Source organism: Miniopterus natalensis, chromosome 7 (assembly GCF_054644295.1).
Source record: "Miniopterus natalensis isolate mMinNat1 chromosome 7, mMinNat1.hap1, whole genome shotgun sequence".
In the NCBI taxonomy this organism is placed as follows: Eukaryota; Metazoa; Chordata; class Mammalia; order Chiroptera; family Miniopteridae; genus Miniopterus; species Miniopterus natalensis.
Window position 1 is genome coordinate 17204057 of NC_142087.1, and position 23812 is coordinate 17227868.

Consider the following 23812-nt stretch of genomic DNA (forward strand, 5'->3'; position numbering starts at 1 on the left):
AAGCTTGCATAGGAAAGTTCCCAAATTCCTTTCTGCTTCAGCCTCTGACTTTTGTGAAAATAGATCAATGGGTTTCCCAGCTGAATGCCCCCAATGAAAGGAGAAGTAGAGACGTGTGATTCACATACCATCCAAGCAAGGTTAAAATGGCTCACTGCCAGACACTCACCTTGGGAGCTATAAGGAATGCCAATTCTACTACAGTCTCGAACCATGTCCACAAAGCTGGAAATTTTAAATTCTTCTGCAGCTTCCTCATCTTCATACTAAAGAGGGAAATTGAAAGGAAAATGGGCTCTGACAAGACATCATGCAAAGTCCCATATCTTCTCTGCATTCTATCAGAGTTGCCCCAAATAACATTTATAGAAGACAGTACCCAAGAGGGTGTTTCCAAAGCCACATTTTATGTTTGCTGGTAAAAAATACTGTCATTCCCTTATCTCATACCACACATAAATCAACTCAAAATGGACCAGAGACCTAAATGCAAGAGATAAAACTTGTCCTCAAAAATTCCCCAAATACTCACATGGAAAGAAGGATTATTGACCCATATCAGGTCACAATTTCCATGAAATCCTAAATCTCAAATCCCAATTTGATTCCCAGCCAAACCCTTGAAGTGGGCCCAAAGGGAAACAGAAACATATACCAAGAAATCCAAACACGGAAATGTCAAAAGCTTATCCAATTCCCCTGGAGCAGTATGTAGGCACTAGCCCCCTGAGAGAATGTATGCAGGCTGGTGATGAAGCAAGGCAGGAAGGCAGGTTCACAAGCCTACACTAGGCCCCAATTTGAAAAGCCCCTTCTGTCTCCTTCAGGCATACAATTATAGCCACATCATGCAATATGAAAAGTTCCACTAAAACAAATAAACTTTTTTGTGTAATCACATTCTGCAATTTCACTTTTTAGGGGACTCCTGTTTCAGATCTACATTTTCCTGAAAAAATATTCTTAGAGTGTCTCTAAGTGCCTATTCTATCTTTTCTCCTCACCTCATTTTCGGTCATGCAGTGGAAATGCAGATTTCTCCAATGTGCCACACAGGGTAAGAGATAGTGATAGTTTACAGGATTACAGTACAGATGTACACTGTCTGATTTAATCAATATAATTATATCTGTAAGAAAACCAAAATTAAGACACAAGATTGTCAAAGGCGTTTTCTTTAGACAATTTCTGCCCACATAGTTAGTAAAACCATTAAAATGACTTTAGACACAATGTAATAAAACTCTAAACTGACAATTCTTTAATTAGGCAATGCACTTCAAAATGATGAAGAAAAGTCAAGTGTGGACAGTAAGGAATTCCTCATCCTCATGTGATGCTCCCATCACTGTAGCCCTCTAGTGATGGTGAAGCAGGTACAGGGTAAGCAAAAAGAACAGCCTTCTGGGTTCAAAAGTGCAGCATAGTTGAATCTCTGGTACCAAACTCAGCTGTGTACTTCACTGGAGAGATAAATTCCAAATGGAAACTTCACAGCCTAAAGCAAGTGAGGCAGGAAAATAGCATGGAATATGGCCAGTGACTAGTTCTCCTGCAGACATCAGTGTCTAAAGCTCTTGGCTGCTGGCTCATCGGGCTCAAGGGACATTGCCTGTTAGCTTTGGGAAGGGTTATTGTGTACAGGGGTGAACTCTGTACACAGGAAAGGCTGGGAGGAAGGAAGTAGAGGCAGGTGGACAAGGCTTCTATAAATAGATCAGCAGCTCACAGGTTTTAGGAATAATCACCCAGGGGTGGGTCAAATAAATAAAGCAATCCCAAGAATGCAAATAAACTCAGATAAACTAAAAGAAGAGCCATGGAACAGAGCAGGTCTATTAAAGCAGTCTGAATACTGAGAAATAAAGCAGTCATACTTCCAAAACAAAAGGAGAGGCTCCATTCCATGGCTCCTCAGAAAGCAGAGCATTAACGAGATGACACTAGGGAAGCTGCTGGAGGAGGTGGCTGAGGCAGCAGGTTTAGGGCAATGCCAACATAGTAATACAGTGTGGCAGACCATAATCTACAAAACATAAGCCTGATGAATACTGACTGCAGCTGACCACACGGCTGGGTGGCCTCTTCAAATAAAGCTCCATGATGGTGGGCTTTTAAGTCACTCTGAGCTACACACCTGGTCAGACTCAAGGTGTTCTAGGGAACACAGTATGGAGCAGTTTCTTCACTGTTTACTGTCAGGTGAGCCCTGGAGTCCAAAGGTGGCAAGGGGTAGGAAAGGGGCCTCCTCTCATCTGCCGGTTTTCCTCCCGTGGGCCCTCTAAAAGAGCCCTGCCCTGAATCACTTGCAGATCGCCTGCTGAGGAGTGAAGAGTTTAATGTCACTTAGAGAGCCTGAGGCTTCCTGTATAGAATATACTGATGTGTGACATACCATATATTCAACTAAAAAAATATTGCAATAGCTACTAAACCTAATTAAGCATTCTCAGGTTTTCTTAGGGCTGACATCATCACTGTAAACATTTAACAGAGTACACATCAGGTAAAAGAAGCAAGCATAGCCCTGGCCGGTGTGGCTCAGTGGATAAAGTGTTGGTCCACGCACCAAAGGGTCTCAGATTTGATTCCCAGTCAAAGGTACATGCCTGGGTTGCAGGTTCTATCCCTGGCCCCAGTTGGGCACGTGTGGGAGGCAACTGGTTGATGAGATGTTTCTCTCTGACTCTCTCTCCCTCCTTTTGTCCCTTTCACTCTCTAAAAATCAATGGAAAAAATGTCCTCAGGTGAGGATTAACAACAACAAAAAAGGCAAATGTAAGAGAATGGGATAAAGACGTAAACTATTTTAAAAGTTTCTTTTTAAAATAAATCCTTTGTGTTGGCCTCTTTTCCTCTCATATAATTAGAGACCAGAAATGTAGAAGCATAAATCTGGTATCTCAGCTTTCCAACTATTTGAATTTAGAAGATAAACTTATTACTTTTGAAGAAAATGCTCATTTCATAAGTACCCACTGTGCTAGGTGACAGAATTGACAAAACAAAAAAAAAGAAAAGAAAAAGAAAAAAAAGGACACCTTTGAGGATTTAAACTATTTCCTTAATATCAGTACCACAATGTCCTTAGCAACCTTGGTTGAAGTGAAATGTGTGGATGGTACGAGCATCTGTCCTTTTATAACCTTCTAAATGAGCTGCCAAGATGAATTCTTTCCAAACCAGTAGATGCTGTACAGTGTAAGGAAATACTTTTTTTAAATGAAAACCTGAAACTAAATTTGAATTGAAAAAATTTAATGGAAGGAATAATTTCAGCCTCTTTCTGCACTTTAGAATAAGAACAAAATCTTTAATCAATCCATAAGGATAGATACTATTAAGGACTTTAGTACAAAAGAATTTTCACATATAGACCAGGGTTTCTCAGCCACAGCACTACTGCCAGTTTGGACCAGATCATTCTTTGTTGTGGGGGACTGTACTGTGCCTTGTAGGATGTTTAGTAGCATCCCTGGCCTCTATCCACTCTGCCTAGTTGTGACAATCAAAAATATCTTCAAATATTGGCAAATGTCCCCTGGGGGATAAAATAACCCCAGTTGAGAACCACTGTACTAGGTCCATACAGCAAGATTGTATCAACATCAGATGTTTGCTTTCATGTGTCCCCCAGCTGCTTCCCAAGAGTTTTCTTTCTCTTGTCCAATTTGATTTGTCTATTCCCGTGTCTCCTGACCCGTCAGGCAGACAAGTCATGATGCTAAGTATGTGATATCAGAGATAGCTCCTGGGCATCAGCCCACAGCAGCATCAACACAGGGTGAGTGTCTCAGAGCTGAGGAAAGGGGAATGTAAGCAGAAAGCCTTCATTGTAGTCACGGGCATCGTCATGAATTAAAGTCACACAGGAAACAATTCCCAAAGACAGAGCAGGACAAAGAGCCTTTGTTCCTAAGCTGAAGATCCACAAGAAGTCTTCCTTGTAGGAGTATCCTGCAGGCCCATCTTTGACTCACAGCTGAAAGTGCTTTCACTGGACAATGCACATAATCTGAACCTCCCAGCATGTCAATGCAGTAGGCAATTCAAAGGAAAACTAGTACCCTGTCAAGAAGATATAAAGCCAAACACTGATGTTTACTTTTTTCTCTAAAGCTGATTTACCCAGTAAATGTATTCTGAAAACTACTTGTTGCTAGTCTCTTATCATCCAGCAGATAACCTGCAAGAGCATATTCCTTAATATATCAGCAAAGAAGAAATGTTTTTTATTATTTTTAAAATGTAACAATTTATTGGGGCTTCAGGCTATTTTAAATTTGATTATGTTTCTATAAAAAGACCATGAAATAAGTATCTGAAGAAATAAATTGCCTATTACTTTCACACAGAATTTACCAATATATACTTACCATCTAGAACTTCTTCAGAAAACCCCGTTTTCTCAAAATCACTGGTATTCTGATTGTACAAACCAAACAGAAGATAATTTGCAAGCTCTCTGCAGCCTTCATTGTACCTGCTATCAATTCCTGCAAGGCAAAGGCGGCTCTGATCAGCTGTACTATGGGAAGCAAATGAGCCCCAATAGTTTGTCCCTGCTCAGCAAAACCTTGATAGTTAAAGAAAAGGCAACACCTTAGAACAGTTTTGTACCAGAAACCAAACTAAGTAACTCTCTGTGAAAGCAGGTTCAGCATCAAGTACCCTTACTTGGATTCAAGAGACAGTTAAACAGTACAGATTATTGAAACTGTTAATTGGCAAAAAGCAATTCTTGAGGATAGAAGAAACCAGAAAATATAATTCAAGTCCTGTCATGGCTGGTTAAAGATTTCGGAATATTTTCAGTTGGAATAGGAATAGGTGTCAGGAAAACATTCACTTCTCAAGAAGACCTTTACCAAAACATATGGGATCAAATAAGAGAGAATTAAGGTAAGGTTTGAAACAAACTCAAAGAAGTGAAGAAGAGGACAAGTGACTGGAACCACACACATCCATCATTTCACAAATATTTATTCGGCCCAAGGCACTGTGCTGGATACTGGAGTGTGTGCTGGGCTACAAATGGCCCTCATGAAATTTACAGTCCAGTGGGGCTGGGTCAGAGATAACTAAAAAAAAAAATGAAGTAACAACTGCCTTCACTACTGCCTTTCAGTGCCAAAGACACATATACTACCTGGTTCTTGGGTACTTGTGAAGGCCCAGAGCTATGGCCTGAAGGTTTATTAACTTTTTACCTCCATTTTCACAACCAACCTCCAACACATCAATTTCTGCAACACTGTAGTAGTATTCTATATTCAAGTAGTCAATCTTGAATTTTAAAAACTCTAAGATAATGTGGTCAACTGAAAAATTTAAAAATTAGGTTAACAACAATATGCACAAAATGTTCCCATTTGTACAGTTGACAATGTTATCTCTGGGGAGTGGGACTGGGTATCTGGGATGGTTAGGAAGCTCTGTTCATTATTACTCATGTATTGTCTTAATTTTTAAAATATATGATGCATTTTCACAATAAAAAATTTAAAGAACAATTAAATGCCCAATCCTGCCACTCTATAGCCCTGAGCAAGTCTGTTTAATCTCCAGAATCTCAGTTTCCTCTTCTGTAAAAAAAGGGACAACACTGTTCCCTTACAAGGCTGCTGTGAGGAGAAATGAGGTAATATGTACAAAGTGCCTGCTCTGTGGTAGGTGCTCCTTATCTTACTGATATCTCACCCAACCTCATTGAAATGCAACCAATTTCAGGGGAACAAAATGGGGGGATACTAACCCACAGCTTATCTCACAATGATACTATTATCAGTATCTTCCTGTGAACAGAAGCCAAGTTGCCCCAGCCCTGAGTCCCACCTTGTTAAAAGCACTTACCTAGAATGCAGAGGATCCCGTCCGGTCTAGACTTACTGCTCTGGGTCAGGATACTCTGAACCTGGCGGAGTCGGCTACAGCTGTAACAGGAACAGAAATCAGCTCCCTGAGTACCAGCACATAAAGGCATGAGGAGGAATGACTGCTAGGGATGGAAACTGGTCCTTGTCTGGCTTTGGTATCAGAACCACAAAATGGATTGGGAAATGTTCCCTTTTCTTCTATTTTCCAGAAGTGATTATGTAGAATTGGTTAGAAGACTAAGTCTGAACTGCTGATTACAAACTGGATGGTCAGTGGCTCTCTGGCTCAACAGAGGATGGAGGCCAGTGGCCCTCTCATGGTCAATGCTGGACAACACTGGGACTCAACAGCTTAGCAGAAGGACCTCCAATGATTTCTCATTTTTCAGGATGATCGAAGAGTTTCCACACTGATTTGCCCTAACTGCGGCCCTCACCAGTCTGTCAAAAACAAAAAACCAAATAGATAAAAACAAAAAAAATCACTGGTGTAAGGACCTAAACCAAGCTCTGATTCACCATCACAACTCTGCCCACAGAGAGTGTCAGCACTGGATAACTGCTCCAGTGTTGGCGCAGATCTGTTATTCCTTTAGCCTCAGGAATATCCCCTTCCTCCTAAACGAAGTACAAGGAAAGGCACTCCCAGACATTAATATGGCTTCTAAGGGCCCATGCTCTCCATTCTGACCCCTCCTCCTTCCCAGCAGTCCCAGAGAGAGGTACTCAATCTCCTGCTCAAGACTGATTCTTCTACTGGGTCTCTCCCCCCACCCCATCATCTCCAGGTTCAGGATTTACTTCCACTATTCATTCCCTAACACTGTTATAATTAATTTTTTTCCCTATAGTCAATACATTTCCAGCCCTATCATGTCATTATTAGCTAAGATTCTCCACAAGCCAGCTACACTAACTGTTCTGTCCATGACAATCAGACTGCAATCCCAATCCTCACTGAATCTGCTCCGGTACACTACCCTACTCTTATCCAAGCCACAATATTTCCAGCCAACAACACTAATTCCCTTCTCTGGATTCCTTTTCTCCCCTGGATTTTTTCTGATATTCCCACGGCCCAAGTCATTCACTCCATGTCTTCCCTCAAGATCTTCACAATCTTCCATGTAATACCAAAACCACACAAAGACATTTCCAAAATAAACAAAAAATCCAACAGACCAATATCTATCATGAATATAGATGTAAAAACATTAATAAAATATTAGCAAGTAGAACTCAAAAACATACAAAAAGAATTACAGCAGGACCTCAAATAACATTGTTATAACATTGATAAAAACAAAAAAAAATCAATTCCCAGCCAGGGCCACTGTATGTGTGGCATTTGCATGTCCTCCCCACGTCTGTGTGGGTTTTCTCCAGGTACTCTGGTTTCCTCTCACATCCCAAACATGTGCACATTAGGTGAATTGGTGTGTCTAATTTGTCCCAGTCTGAGTGAGTATGGGGGTGTGTGTGTGCATGAGTGCACCCTGATATGGAAGGGCATCTTGTTTAGGGTTGGTACCTGCCTTGTACCTGAGCTGTCAGGAGAGGTTCCAGCTACCTGCAACCCTGGACTGGAATAAGTGGGTTGGAAAAGAATTACCTTACTTGTTTATATTAACCTTTCTTAAATGTATGTATAGCTCACATTTCTTTCAATGTTTAATATTAGAAGTGTTTCAGGTCTTTATAAGTTTATAGTGGTTTTTATGACCAGCAATATACCAAAGGAACTTAACTCTTGTTTTTATCAATTAGCCTACGGTAAAATTAATTTTGTTATACACCGTTTTCCGTAAAGTCACAGTTTCCAAGAACCCACCACTGATGTTAAGTGAGAATTTACTCTATACATCATGACCAAGAGGGGGTTCATATGGGTAAAACAATCAATGTAATCCATCACACTGACAGGCTAAAGAAGAAAAAAGCCTCACACAAGCATATAACTGATACAGAAAAATCATATGACAAAATTTAATACCCATTCACAATAAAAACACTTAGAAAACTAGGAATAGACACGTTTCCTCGACTTGATAAAGTTTATCTACAAAAACCTTCAAAGCAAAGTTTCAGATTATACTTAATGGTGAGACTACAAGTTTTTCCTCTAATATAAGAAACAAGAAAAGGATGTCTGCTCTCACCACTCCTATTCAACAGAATACTAGAAGTTCTAGCCAATGCAGTAAGGCAAGAAAATAAAATAAAAGGCATACAGATTGAAAATGAAGTAGGAAATCTCACAAAATCTATAAAAAACTAGAATTCATAAATGAATTCAACAAGTTTGCAAGATCAATATATAAAAATCAACTGTACTTTTTAAAATATGTTTTTATTGATTTCAGAGAGAGGAGGGGAGAGGGGGAGAGAGATACAAATATCAATGATGAGGCAGAGTCATTGATCAGCTGCCTCCTGCATGCCCCCTACTGGGGATCAAGCCTGCAACCCGGGCATGTGCCCTGACCAGAATTGAACCACAATTTCCTGGATCATAGGTTGATGCTCAACTGCTGAGTTACACCAGCCGGGCCTCAATTGTATTACTATATAAAAGCAATGAACACATGGAAACCAAAATTAAAAGTACAATATTATTTAACCATAAATCTAACAAAACATGCGTAAGACTTATACACTAAAAACTACAAAACACTGATAAAGGAAATCAAAGAATTTTAAGTAAATGGAGAGACATAATGTGTCCATGGATTGGAAAATTCAACATAGTGTAGATGTCCATTCTGCCCAAATTGATATACAGGTATAACACAACTCCTTTCAAAATCCCAGCAAGATTTTTTGTAGATATAGACAAAATAACTCTAAAACTTATGTGAAAAGGCAAAAGAACTAAAATAGCTAAAACAATTTTGGAAAAAAAGAACGAAGTGGGAGAAATCATTTTACATGATGTCAAGACTTAGACAGCTAAAGTAATCAAGACTGAGTGGTATTGGTTGAGAGACAGACATATAGATCAATGGAACAGTACAGAGTAGCCATAAATAGGGCCACACAAATACAGCCAATTAATTTGGGGCAAAGGTTCAAAAGCAATTCAATGAAAGGATAGTCCTTTCAATAAATGGTGTTGGAGCAATTGGATATCCATAAACAAAAACATGAACCTCAACCTAAACCACACACCTTACACAAAAATTAACTCAAAACAGATCGTACATTTAAATTTTTTAAATGTAAAAATATAAAATCTTTAGAAGAAAACAAAAGAAAATATTTAGGGCTTGATGCTTGATGTTCTTTCTTAGACTTAATACCAAAAATATGATCCATAAAAGAAAAATATGATAAATTAAACTTCATCAAAATTTTAAACTTTGCTTTGTGAAAGACCCTGTTGAGAGAATGAAAAGACAAGCTACAGATTGAGAGAACATATTTGCAAATCATATATTTGACAAAGTAGAATACATAAATTAAGAACTCTCAAAACTCAACAGTAAAAAACAAACAATACAATTAGAAAATGGGCAGAAGCATGAAGAAACATTTCTTCAAAGAGGATGCAGAGATGTCACATGAAAATGTGTTCAACATCATTATCCATTAGGGAAATTCAAATTTAAAACAGAAAGAGATACTACTACACATCTATTAGAAAAGCTAAAATAACAAACAATGACAATACCAAAATGCTGGTGAGGATTCAGAGAAACTGGATCACTAATACAATTCTTAAAGAACTTAATGAAGATAGCAATTATGGAAATACATCTGTGTTCATGAATAGGAAGACTTAATATCATTAAGCTGTCATTACTACACAAAGAAATCTATAGCAATCCCTATCAAAATCCTAACAACAGTTCTGCAGAAATAGAAAAATCCATCCTAAAATTCATATGAACACTCAAGAAACCCAGAATAGCCAAACAATATTGAAAAAGAAGGACAAAGCTGGAGGACATACTTCCTAATTTCAAAAGTTACTACAAAGCTACAGTAATCAAAGCAGCTCTAACCGGTATGGCTCAGTGGGTTAGATCATCCTCCTGAACACCGAAAGGTTTCGGGTTCAATTCCAGATCAGGGCACATACCTAGGTTACTGGGTCAATCCCTAGGCAGGGCGCATCCAGGAGGCAACCAATCGATGTTTCTCTCTCACATCAATGTTCCTCTCTCTCTCTTTCTTTCTCTCTCTCCCTCCCTCCCTTCCCCTCTTTCTGAAATCAATAAACATATCCTCAGATAAAGATTAAAAAATAAAGTTGTGTGGTACTCGAAATTTTGACAAGGGTACCAAGACCATTAATTGAGAAAGGACAGTTTTTTCTAAGAAATTGTTTTGATTGTGTTATACCTTACACCATATACAAAATTTAAAATAGAATAAAGAGCCCAGAATAAAGAGCCCAGCTGGGCATGGCTCAGGGGTTGAGCATTGACCTAGGATCCAGGAGATCACGGTTTGATTCCCGGTCAGGGGACATGTCCGGGTTGTGGGCTCGATCCCCAGTCGGGAGTGTGCAGGAGGCAGCCGATCAATGACTCTCTCATCATTGATGCTTCTCTCTCTCTCTCTCTCTCCCTCTCCCTTCCTCTCTCTGAAACCAATAAAGATATATATTTTAAAAAATAGAATAAAGAGCCCTGACCAGTGTGGCTCAGTTGGATGAGCATCATCCCATTCACCAAAAGGCCGAAGGTTCAATTCCTACTGAGGACACATGCCTGCGATGCAGGATCGTAGAGGGTGCAGGGAGACAGCCGATCAATGCTTCTCTCTCACATCAATGTTTCTCTCTCTTTCTCTCCCTCTCCCTCTCCCTTCCCATCTCTCTAAAAGTAATAAAAAATATTTAAAAAAAAATAAAGACCTAAATGTAAACCTAAAATCATAAAACTTTTACAAGAAAACATACGAAAAGCTTCATGACACTGGATTTGGCAATGATTTCTGGCTATGACACCAAAAGCACAGATAACACGAAAAATATATAAATCAGACTTCATCAAAATTAAAAAATTATGGTCATCAAAGGGCACAATTAACAGAATGAAAAGGCAACCCAAAGAATAGGAGAAAATATTTGCAAAATCATGTATCTGATAAGTTGCTAATATCCAGAATATATAAAGAAGTCTTAAAACTCAAGAAAGAAAAAAAAAAACCCCTATTCAAAATTGAATAGGCATTTCTCCAAAGAAGATCTACAAATGGCCAATAAGCATATGAAAATCATTACGGAAATGAAAATCAAAACCTCAAAGAGATACTACTCCCACACAAATTAAGATGGTTACTATAAAAACAACATAATAAGTATTAGCAAGAATCAGGAGAAATTGGAACTTTTGTGCACTGTTAGTGGGAATATAAAACAGTGCATCCCCTGTGGAAAAGAGTATGGAGGTTCCTCAAAAAATTAAAAATAGAATTACCATATGATGCAGCAGTTCTACTTCTGGGCATCTACCCAAAGAATTAAAAGCAAGGACTTTGTACATCCATCCATGTTCATAGCAGCATTATTCACAACAGTCAAAAGGTAGAAGCAATGCAAGTGTCTATCCACAAAAAAACTGTGGGATACCTACACAATAGAATAGTATTCAATCTTTAAAAGGACAGAAATTCTGACACATGCTAAAGCATGGATGAACCTTGAGGACATTATAGTAAGTGAAATTAACCAGTCACAAAAGGACAAATATTATATGATTCCATTTTATGAGGTGCTTAGAATAGTCAAAATCATCGAGACTGAAAGGAGAATGGTGTTTGCAGGGACTGGGGGAACGAAATGGGGAGTTATTCTTTTATAGGTACGGAGTTTCAGTTTTGTGGTGGATGGATAGTGGTGATTACAGCACAACAATGTGAATTACTGAATGCCACTAACTGTACACTTAAAATAGTTAAAATGGCAAATTTTATGTGTATTTTATCACAAAGTATTTTTTAAGTTATAAAAAAGCAATATCATGAAAAACAAAAAGAACAAAGGAGAACTCTTACAGAAGAGATTAAAGGATAATAACAATACAATGCCACGTATGAAATGTAATGTGATTTTTTTTAAAAAGATTTTTTTTATTGACTTTTAGAGAGAAAGGAAAGGATAGGGAGAACAACATCGATATGAGAGTGAAATATTGATCAGCTGCCTCCTGCTCGCCCCCTACGGGGGAGGGCAAATGTAATACGATTTTTTCAAAAAAGGCTCAGTGGTTGAGCATCCACCTAGGATCCAGGAGATCGGGGTTCGATTTCTGGTCAGGGCACATGCCCGGGTTGCGGGCTGCAGCTGATCAATGACTCTCTCATCACTGATGTTCCTATCTCTCTCTCTCTCCCTCTCCCTTCCTCTCTCTGAAATCAATAAAGATATATTTTTAAAAAATAAAATAAAATAAAAAGGAAAACATCCATGAGACAACTGGGAAAATTTGAATGTGGACTGGGTATTTGATGATAGTAAGCAATTACTGTTAACTTTCTTAGGTGAAATAAAGATATTATGATTAGATAGTAGAATGTACTTTTTCTTAGCAGATGCATGAGGAATTACTTAGGAGTAAAGCGTCACGATGTCTGCAACTCATCTGAGGTTTTAGAGAAAAGAAGAATGAGGGGGGAAAAATAATAAAAATAATGCATGTATGGCAAAATGTTAAAAAACTGTTGAATCTAAGTGGTGGGTATAACAAGCATTCACTATACTATTCTTTTACCTTTTTCTGTACTGTCTGAACATTTTCATAATAAAAATCCGGGGGGGTGGAGGTAAGGGGAACATGTGGAGTAACTTGGGGTTTTAGAAGTGGCAGAACAGAAACTGCAAGACGATCAAAATTAAAGAAAACTTCTTTCTCTGGGAAATGGTTGTCTGTCTCCTCTTACTTTTCCATGTTTAATGTAAGACTGACTTTGCAATCATTCTCTACACTAGAAATATTTCACCAAGTTTGTCCTTTGGCCCATTTCCCTGCCCATCTGGACAGTAGGCTGACTAACTGCCAAGGTTACCAAGAACTCTTTGGTTTTCAAACTTACAAGAAGCCAGTGACAAAAACATAAATAGATCATGTGACCAGGAAACAAACAGCTCCCCCACTACTGCTGTGGAAAGCCAAGACAATACTGAACACAGAAACAAAGAGTTTCTTTTCTACAAGTTTCCTGGCCAAATAAAGTAGAAGTATTGGTATTTCTTACTTTCTTGTCAAATGAGTAAAGCTAAATTCAGTTCTCCTTTTCCTCTGTACATTTTCTTGCTTCCCAAATTTAATTTTTAACTAGACATAGTCTATTATTTGTCACTGAACCATTAAACTTGTTATTTACTGAAATATTTGGCTATTAAAAACAAAGACCTAGCAAGTACATATGAAGAAAACCACACCCATATTCCCAGCACCCAGACTTAACATTTTGGCACATTTGCTTTAATCTATATTAGTTCCTTTTTCAGTTATGCATAGAAAATATTAATTTGTTTTACTTTTTGTTTGAAAAAAGAAATATTACATATAAAACTAAAGTCTTCATTGTCCCTCACCCCCAGAGGTCACCATTATGAGTCTGTTATGTATTCATCCAGACTTTTTTTAAATAGACATTTTCACACATACAGCAAGCCCACCTAGCAATAGTACTGACTTCGAGCTTCCATGTCTACCTGAGCAAAGCAGGCACATCCTGGGTAGATGGCCTCTGGTCACCCATGACCTTACAAAGTTCCTTCTTTAGGATATCTGTAGACTCAGCAGACCCAATAATGAAGTTTATGTAAAATATGCTGCTTGTATACTATACTTTATTTCTAACTTTCCTTGACTTCAGACTCAGAATGTAGACAGATGATAAGATGAACAAACCAAAACCTAAATAGAAGCAGTTTGCTCAAAATCACAAGGCTGAGTAAAGATTAACAGCACCAAAACCTGAGCAACCAGGTACCCTGACTGAACCTTTTCTTTCTGATACACCTCACCTCACTGATTTCTGGACAATAAAGTTAGGCACAGATATAATATTTTAAAATCCTAAACAATTATCTCTGTTCTTCTCATCTTCTGATTTATATGTAACAGTTAATTCACTGCTCACTGCTTTTGTGACAGCTACTGTATACACAGCCAAGTTTATTTTCTTGTTTGTATTTCATTATTGTGGTTCCCTGGAAATGAAGAAAAAAATTGAAAATTTTATTTTTGCCTATTTTTCCTCCATAATTTAACGTTAACCGTTTGATTTTCAAAACTAAATAAAACATGAATATATTCTCCTTCTGTGTATGATCTGCGTTTTGAATATTTTACAAAGTGAATTCTCATACCACTCTGATTCACCTTATCATGGAAAACTGCTGTGAACAATTTGGTGCAACTATCACAGTAAAATATACAGTTAGGGTGAGTTCTTTTGGGGGCGGGGGGTTTACATAAAACCATAATCATGAGGTATGCAACTAAAGCATGCTCTTTTCACTTACCATTATAGTTTAAGATCTTTCCAACTTAGTACATAGAACCCAAACTCATTTTAAAAACTACTGTACTGCATTCTTTTGTTTTTATTTACCCAGTCACCAGTACTGAGCATTCAGGATTTGTACTACTTGCAATAACAAACAATGTTTCTTAAAATGGGCAACCCTAATACATTCATTTTTGGCACAAATACGAAAGTTTCTGGAAGGTAGAGACTTCAAAGAAGCAGTGCCAGGTTAAGAGGTATCTGCATTTTAAATTTCGGTAGATCTTACCAAATTGTTTTCTTAAAATATTAACCTACAATTTCTCAGAGTACCTGTTTCCCCACAACTTTCTAAACCGTGTTGTCACTCTTCAACTAATGTTAATCTAATGGTTAGAATTTTCATTGTTATAAGTTATATTCTCCCTAATCACTAGGTAGGTTGTCAAATATTTATTGATCATCGATATTTTTCTACGAATGCATATTCATGTTCTTTGCCCATTTTCTGTTTGGTCATTTGGGGTTTTTTCCTGAATAATTTATATATTCAATCACATTTTAAAAGTTGTTTTGGCCATATGTTACAAATATTTTCTTTAAACTTCTAGACTTTGTTATGGTATCTTTTTCAGGCAAAAGTTTAAAAGTTTTATATAATTAAATCTGTTTTAATTCCACTTTTAAGCTTAGGGGTTTTATGTCTCCCTTTTATGTCTTCCCCACTTAGTATTATAAAAGTATAATAATAAAATACCAATATTTCCTTAATTACATATGTATGTGTATTTTATTTTATTTTTTATATGACAGGTTCTAGGCTTTTTTTTTTTTTTTAATATATCTTTATTGATTTCAGAGAGAGGAAGGGAGGAGAGAGAGAGAGAGAGAAACATCAATGATGAGAGTCATTGATCGGCTGCCTCCTGCACACCCCCCACTGGGGATAGAGCCCGCAACCCGGGCATGTGCCCTGACAGGGAATCGAACATGCGATCTCCTGGATCCTAGGTCGATGCTCAACCGCTGAGCCACGCCAGCTGGGCTGTATGTATATTTTAAACATTTAGCTCTTTGCTTCTCTGAAATTTACTTTTTACCTTTGTGAAGCAGGAATCTAACTCTATTTTCCCTTCAAAATGAGATCGTCCCAAAACCATATATCGATAATCCCTTCAATCCTCTGATGTGGGATGCCACTTTTAGCATATGATAAATTGCCACATATAGCAGGATGTTTTCTCCCCTTATTTGATCCATTTATCCATTCTCACAGAGGGAGTACACTTAAGAAAATAATCGAGTTTTAAATGTTATCTCTTGAACTTTCTAGTATATGGATTGTTTTTAATACCTGCTAGGGTTAAGTCCTAGCAGATATCATTGTTTCAAAGATCCCATAGCTTTTATTGAACATTTTCTCTTTAAGATGACGTGTAAAATCAGCTTGTTAAGATCCATAAAGATTTTGTATTGTGATCATATTGAGTATGGAGAGTACTGAGCTCCCCACTCAGGAACATGATATGTCTCTCCATTCATTCCTCTCTGTTTTATACCCTTCTGTCAAGTTTTATATTTTTATTTATAGAAGTCTTACACATTCTTCATTAGGTTGATCCCTAGGTATTTTATAGTTTTTGATCCCATTTTGAATGTCATCTTGAGTGCATATTTTTCAAACAAGTTGCTAAACTCTCACTAGTTCTAGAGCTGACCAATAAGGCATGCAGAAGCCATTAGGGGGAAGTTTCCAAGGAAGCTCTCTGAAGGGGAAGGAACAGACTCAACTGGGAGCCGTCCTTTCTCTTTCCTCCTCTTCCCTGTCAGGCATGATATCGTAGCTGGAGATCCCCCAGCCATTTTGTGACTGTGAAGCTGTGGAGGGAATGGGACTCACGTGCTCAGGAGAGCAAAATATAAGCACAGAAGAGGCCTGGTTCCCTGATGACTTTATTCCAGGACTACACTACCCTCCTCTTAGGCATCTTTTGCAAGAGAGATCACACCCCAAAATTAAGTCAATACTGTTTAAGCGTCTTTTACCAGCTGCCAAATGTAGTTCCTAACTGATAGGCCACCTCATCTAAAATGGTTAAAACTTGTGCCCAATTGCAATTCATGCCTACACATATTTCACCAATTGACGTACATAAGACATTCTACAAACTAAATCCAAGAGCTTCAGGAAACACTACCCACTGCAACTGGAAAATGTTATCTGTAAGTCTGTTCACTATATTCTAGTGTAGCATCTTATTTTCCATTTTCTTCCTTTCTCCAGCTTTCTCTGAGCATTTCCTCAAACAATCTGGTCTTTGTAAAGTATGTTTCACAAGTCTTCATTCAGAAAGCATCTACAATTACGTTCCCCCACTTCTTTGACTAGTGAAAGCATGCTAAATCTGGCCTTGGTAGGTGTGTTCAGTTGGTCAGAGCATTGTCCCATACACCAAACAGTGGCCAGCATCCAAGCAAGTGTGCTGGAGGTGAAACTTCACATTTTCAGACATACGAGGTCATAGTCTTGCTTTGCATTTGAGTTTTCTTAAAGCAGCGATCATTTGTATTACATCAACAATGATTACTTCTGTAGATCTGTAAACCCAACAGAACCATGGGCATTGGCAACTGGCCAATAAACATCACCTAAGAGATAACCTGCCTCTGTGAGGCTTTGCTTATATAGAATATCACTATCGTGTAGGCTTTACTCTGTAGAACATGGCTATCGTGAACCACCTTCTCACCATCTAACTCACAACTGGGATTCTGCACTCTGAATATCCATGAAATTTAACATAGCTCACAGCTTTACCTACAATTATTCTCTATTCATTCAATAAATAATTACTTCAAGCAGTGTTTCATAACAGTTAACAATGGCAGTTCATATTTAGAGAGTGCCGACTATATGCCAGACACTGATCTAAGCACTGGGGAAAGCACTGTGGGAAATGGCAATAAAAAACGGTCCCATCCCAGGCCCAGCCAGTTTGGCTCAGTGGGCTGAGCATCATCCCATGCACGGAAGGATCACCAGTTCAATTCCTGGTCAGGCACATGCCCAGATTGCAGGTTCCGTCCGTCCCCAGTAGGGGCGCGTGCAGGAGGCAACCAACCGATGTTTCTCTTCTCACTTCAATGTTTCTCTCCTCTCTCTCTCTCCCCTCCCTTCCTCTCTCTCTAAAAATAAAAATAAAAATCAATAAAACATATTAAAAGTCCCATCCCTTTAGTAATTCCCAGGGGTAACAAAGAAGGTCCTTCTTTATTAGCCCTTAGCAAGGACTTGTATATGGAATAGAGGAGCCCCCTGCACAGGCACCCCTTAATCAGACTGTTTTTTTAATAGATGAGCACATTCTCCAATGGCTTCTCAATAATGGTCGTATGGAAGGTCAAACTCTGAGAGCTTGCATGTGTGAACTGTCTTTAGCCTTCCTTCACACCTGCTTGAAAGTATGGCTACATTCAGCATTCTGTGCGGGAATCCATTTTCCTTCAGAAGGCACTGCTTTCTCCATTATCTTCTAGTTTCCAATCCTATAATTCCTGACCCTATCTATGTGACTTGTAGATATTCTTTTGTCTTTGTAGTGCTCAAAATTTTCATGATGATGTGCCCTGGCATGGCTATTTTTTAATTACTATAATTGTGCTGGATTCTTGGGGTCCTTTTAATTTGGAAACTCATATCCTTTGGTGTTGAGAAATTTTATTTTGCATGATTTCTTCATGCCATCAAACAACCACCACCCACCATTCCTCCTTGTTACAGACAGCTACAAACCTCCTGAGTCATTCTGTCCTCCACATTCCCCGAAGAGTTTAGATTCTGGACCACTGTCTCTTTTGCTACTGCCACTCCCACATTAGTTCATGATATCCTCAACATGCACAGATACTCCTTCCACTGTCTTTACCTTTCAGTCCCTTTACTCCTGTCTTCTAATGATGTCCTCTATCCTACCTCAGCTACTCCCTCCCACAGTGCCCACATCCAAGCAGCTCAGTACATCCGAAGGAAAAGCATACAACCATGCTAACTGGGTTTCACCTTAAGTTATGACAACAAACAAACACCAAATGGGTACTTTTGGTACTGCCTAGCAATCCTAAAATATTTCCTTCTTCAACTCATTCTTTTCCATTCCCCTGGATGAATGCTATACCTTCTTTCTCCTCAAACTTCCAACACCTCCTCCATTCTTCATTTTTAGCTGACAGACTTCCTTCTTATTTAGCTGAAAACACAGACGTAATCAGAAGAGAACTTCCACTTTCTCTTACCACAAAGCTACCACTACATCAGCATTTGTGTCCATATAATCACCAAAGATGAACAGTCCATGCACTAATCTAGACTGAGGTCAACATATCCATTTATGTCCTAGATCCCATTCTCCCATTCAAGGACTTCACTCCTGCAGTTGTCCCTTCTCTCTCTTTAATAATCAATTTGCCTCTCTGTACTCCATCATTCCTGTCAACTTACAAGCATGCTATAATTACATCTGCCCACCTAAAAAACAAAAAGGACTCTAACATTCATGCCCCTCCAGCCATAGCCCTATTACTCTGCTTTCCCTTATAACAATCCTTGAAACAAAATCACTATGACTATATTGACTGTCAATTCTTCTCCTCCTATATTCTCTTGAACTCACTACACCAAAACTGTTCTTGTCAAAGTCACCAATGACCTTCACATTTCCAAAGCTGACAGTCTATTCTTAGTCCTCAGCAGTCCATTAACAATATTTATCACTTGTCTTTCTAGGATTGTCCTTGAATCTTCTTCTATCTCAGAGGAAGGAAAACATTTTCCCTCCAAAGTTGGAAGATGTTGCTATACTTCTCTTTTCTACATGGGATAGCCCAGGGCTTGGATGTTGGCCCTCTTCTCTATCTACATTTACTCTCTGCATCTCTATCCAGTCTCGCAGCTTTATTCATTCATTTATTTACTGTTTGTTTTTTAGAGAGAGAGGAAAGGAAAGAGAGAGAAACATCGATTTGTTGTCCCATTTATTTATGCATTCATTGGTTGCTTCTTGTATGTGCCATGACCAGAGATCGAACCTGCAATCTTGACGTACCAGGATGATGCTCTAACCAACTGAACTTACAGGGCCAGGGCCTAGTCTCACAGCTTTAAATAAAAATTTGAGGGTCATCAGCATATGGGTGGTATCTCCAGTCTCAATCTCTCTCCTGAACTCCAGACTTATATATCCAACTGCCTATCCAATAACTCCACTTGGATATCTAATAGGCAACTCAAAATGAACATGGCCAAAATGGAACCTTTATTTTCCCCATAAACCTGCTGTTATTCCAGTGTTACCAAATCAGTAAATGGCAACTCCATTCTTCTAACAGTGAGCCCCAAATCAACTGTGCCCTCTTACATTATTGTTCCTTCAGCCCTATTTCTTCCTCGGTACTTACTTATCACCACTTTGTATTACAATTTTTATTGTTTTGTCTCTTTCCACTTACACAGGAGATCTTTGAGGGCATGCGCCTGCCTTATTTGTTTGAATCCACAACACCTAGCACAGTGTATGTTGGATTATTTGTATAAAGAGGCAGTGAAGTTAAACAAATCCTGAGAAGGATCAGATACCTCTTCAGAAAAAGATTTTGAAGTAGAAAAGCATATTTTCCACTGGTTCCTTAGTACAAGTTAAGATAGGTACTTGGTAATAACTCCAAAATCTCAGTGGCTTGAAACAACAAGGTTTATTTCACTCTACATTTCAAACATAAGTCACCTGGGAAGCTTGCTCTGGGTCACATACTGGTGGACTAGCCACCATCTGAAACACCAACAGTCACCACAACAGAGGGAAAGAGAGTGGTAAATTACATACCAGAAGGTATAGCATCATTCCTGAGCATATTTCACTGACCTAAAGCAACTCACAAGGCCATTCCCAAACCCAACTTCAAGGGGGCAAGCAAGTACAATTGTTATCACATGCCCAGGAGACAGAAACCAAAAATATTTGATGGACAGCACTAATGACTACCATATCCTTAAAAAGAAGCTTCTAGTTCTAAGCAACAAGATTTTAACACCTGATCTCTATTCCTCATCTGTGAAAATAAACACCATTACTAAACCACACACTTGCAAAATACTATCCATGGGTCTTTAGGAATGTAACTTCACCAGTCAGGCCTGCCCCTTTCATCACTCAGAAGTCAGAGTTAAGCAAAGAAGCCAAGTATGAGTGACAGGAAAGTGCTGAGACCAAATGTGCTAGAAATGTTCAATGTCAAAAATCAAGCAAAGGCTGGAATGGGTAAGAAAAGCATGCTCAGTTATGCAGAAGTGGGGAAAGGAGGGGAATCTTCAACAAATTTCTTTTACCAAAGGTATAAAACAGTCAGGTCTTGGGGTTCCTTGCACTACCCCTTGTCTGAAGACTAATGAGTTTTACTCAAACTATTTGGTAGAAGATTCAGAGTTGGATTAGTAAAGTTAACCAACATTTATCTTTTTAGCATAAAACATTACTCTAAAAATAGCTGCACATGGCCATGTTTTTAGAAACAGGGAAGGCAGCAGTTTATTTTAGAGATGGATTTTACTGGGAAGCTCTTTTTTCCCCTTAAATGTCTCAAAGACTCAAGATTTCTAAGCTCAAGATGATCTGGGCCTGTACTGGAGTAGCTCAGCCGTTGAGCATCAACCTAGGATCCAGGAGATTGCGGTTTGATTCTCAGTCAGGGCACATGCCTGGGTTGAGGGCTTGGTCCCCAGTCCGGGGCGTGCAGCCGATCAATAACTCTCTCATCATTGATGTTTCTATCTCTCTCTCTCCCTCTCCCTTCCTCTCTCTGAAATCAATATATATATATATTTTAAAAAAAGATCTGGGATGAACCCCAAGTCTACAGAGAGCCTGGATTTAACAGATGATTGTTCCAAGTTCTAAAGTATTCTGTGCAGTTTCATTCTATGTAAAGTTCAAATACTTTGTAACAGTGAAACTGGCTGCCAGAAATGTTAGGATGTTAGGATGGATTGGAGATGGCTATCATAAGCAGCTAAACACCCGGAACTGTTAAATCCACAGGGAATTCCATTGAAGGGCAGAGCAGGAGTTCAAACAATGTCACCTGCCAAATTAAAAGCAAACAAGGACTCACAAATGCAACCATGGGAATCTAGCTTCCCCTCTCCTATCCTTTATTCATTCAACAAACATGCATTAGTTGCTGGGAAGGAATGCTAGGAAGTAAGAGAGGAACAGGATTCTAAGATTTAGTTCTTGCTCTCCATTAATTTGGCTTATTTAAAAGAAACCAAAAACAAATCGGTGAGCAAGCAGTTAAAAATACGATCCCTTAATCACTACAAGGGTATAGAAAAAGCAGTTCTAACATCTAAGTTCAAAATCTCCTTTCAAGGGAACAATACCATATTTGCTTTGCTAAGTAGCTAAAAGAGAGAAAAAAGCAAACCAAAAAAAACCCTCTTCTGGTTTAATGGCAGTTTAGCAGTGCCAAAGCCCATTTCTTTCTCTCACCGTCCCTCCCTCTCAATGGTCTCCGCCGCAACCCCTCCATCATTCCAACCTCCACATTCCGCAGGCAGTCCCAGGCCAGCTCCATCACAAACAATGCCCGGACTATCAAGGTCACAAGGAGCCCAAAGGCACAAGGAACAGAAATCGAAAACAGATCTTCCTTTATCGAAAGGGGGCGGGGACCCTCCCCAATAGCACCCTCCCCAGTAGCACCCTCCCCATACCGAGGCACCCGGGAGTTCTGTCTCTAGGTTCAGGGGCCTGGGATCCGCCGCTTTCGGGGTTCCTGGGCCTCTTTTTCCTATCCAACCAGTTAGTTTTCCCTCCTGCGCCCCTAATGACCTCCAGCTTCCCCCAACCTGAGCTTCCCTTTGTGGAGCGAGGGAGCGTCGCGAAGCAGGCTGGCGCGGGGGGAGACGAGGAAATGCGCCATAGGGGAGATGCTGTCAGGGTTTGTATGCGGGTAGCGGGGAGGGAGGGGGTACTGTAGGGAAGCCTCGGTCAAGGGGAAAGGCACTAGAAGAGACTTAGGATAGGGGGCATTACAGATAAGCCTTTCCAGGGAAACCCATTTGGGGTTTCTATACAGGGGAGCTATTGTGTGTGTGCGAGTCTCTCTAGCGGTTTCTGGGGGCAATAATCTATGGGGCAGGCAAGTGACCTACCCGTAGAGAAGGCACTATGGAGATTCTCTACAGAAAAACCCTTGCAGCCGGAAACGTCGTGTAGAGGTGGGGATATCACAGTAGGGGGTCCTCCACGGGAGAGCCGTTGTGGGAGCCTCTACACATGACACCGTTCCTGGGGAAACGTTCCTCAGGGAGCCGTTTAAGGAAAAACCATCCGCTTGGAAGCCATGCCCGGCCACACCCTGTGCTCCGAGGCGTCGCCGGACCCCAACAACCCGCAATCCCCGGCCAGGCCGCCCCTCGGCAGCCTCGGCCCCGCGTACCTGACGGAGTGCGACCCGCGGCCGGGACCGCCAGGAGACCACGCGCGGGGCAACCCCAGCCGGTGCGGGGGGTACACGTCCATGGCGGCAGGCGGCGGGCAGCAGAGGAGAACCGTGCCGCTGCGAGGGTCTTACAGGCCAGAGGGGCGGCTCCGGGGCCTTTGCAGCCGGGCGGGGCGGCTGGGCGGCGGGGCGTGCCGGGTGGGCGGGGGGCGCGGCGCGCGGGGGCACGTCGGGGGCGGGGGCGGAGTCGGATGCCGGCTGGGAGCGGGGGCGGGGGCGTGACGACTGGCGGGGACGCCGGGCCCGCGCGCTGACGCAGGGCCGGGCCCTCCCTAGGCTGCGAGGCGTCGGGCCGGACGCTGGGATCGCTGGTACTCGGGACCAGGGCTGCCGCGTCCGCAGGCCCGCAGCTGTGCAGTGGGACTCTGGGGCGCCGGCAGCCACGCAGCGGGGCGCGCCCGGGGTGGGGCCTCGCTCCGCCCCGCCCCGCCCCGCCCCGTTAAGCCGGCTTTGGCCTCCGGCGCAGCCTTCCTCGGTGGCAGCCAGGTCCCCGGACCTGAGCACCTCCTTAGTGCCCTGCTCGCTCCCCGCGGTCTCCCAGCCTGTACTTCGCTACTGTTTTCAAACCCGCTGCTAATCAATTGCACACCCTCCCTTCGAACCCCTACCCGACCTCAGGTTAGCAGTGCGCGCCCAGTCTGCGCTGGGCATGGGCGTTAGAGGCTCATAAGAGCCCAGAGGATCCCGACCTTTTTCTGTTCAGATCTTGGCTTGCCCCGTTTCCGACTGCAGGGCCATAATCAAGAAGCCTAATCTCACCGAGTCTCGGTCTTCTCGTGTGTAAAATGGGGGAAATGCCTCGTTGACAGTATTGCCAGGAGTCCTGTATATGCAGGACGTATTGAACGATTTTGTCCTGCGTCATGTATTAACTTTGCCAGGATACCTTAAATGCCCTGTATTAATCTTTT

At 40.6% G+C, this 23812-nt stretch overlaps 1 protein-coding gene across 4 annotated transcripts in view; it reads right to left on the bottom strand.

Moving 5' to 3' along the window:
- The window catches only part of DNAAF9 (dynein axonemal assembly factor 9), a 115678-nt gene extending 92691 nt beyond the window's left edge, over nucleotides 1-22987 (bottom strand). For all 4 annotated transcript variants that reach the window (XR_015714809.1, XM_087818842.1, XM_016212082.2 and 1 more), the window contains exons 1-5: nucleotides 22839-22987; nucleotides 5854-5933; nucleotides 4377-4496; nucleotides 1005-1129; nucleotides 170-266 (exon numbers count right to left, since the gene is read on the bottom strand). Coding sequence is in view for 3 of the 4 variants with exons in the window: in XM_087818842.1 (XP_087674968.1) it covers nucleotides 170-266; nucleotides 1005-1129; nucleotides 4377-4496; nucleotides 5854-5933; nucleotides 22839-22921 (505 nt within the window). In the remaining variant the exon portion in view is untranslated. The remainder of the gene's footprint in view (nucleotides 1-169; nucleotides 267-1004; nucleotides 1130-4376; nucleotides 4497-5853; nucleotides 5934-22838) is intronic.
- Nucleotides 22988-23812: the final 825 nt, after the last annotated feature.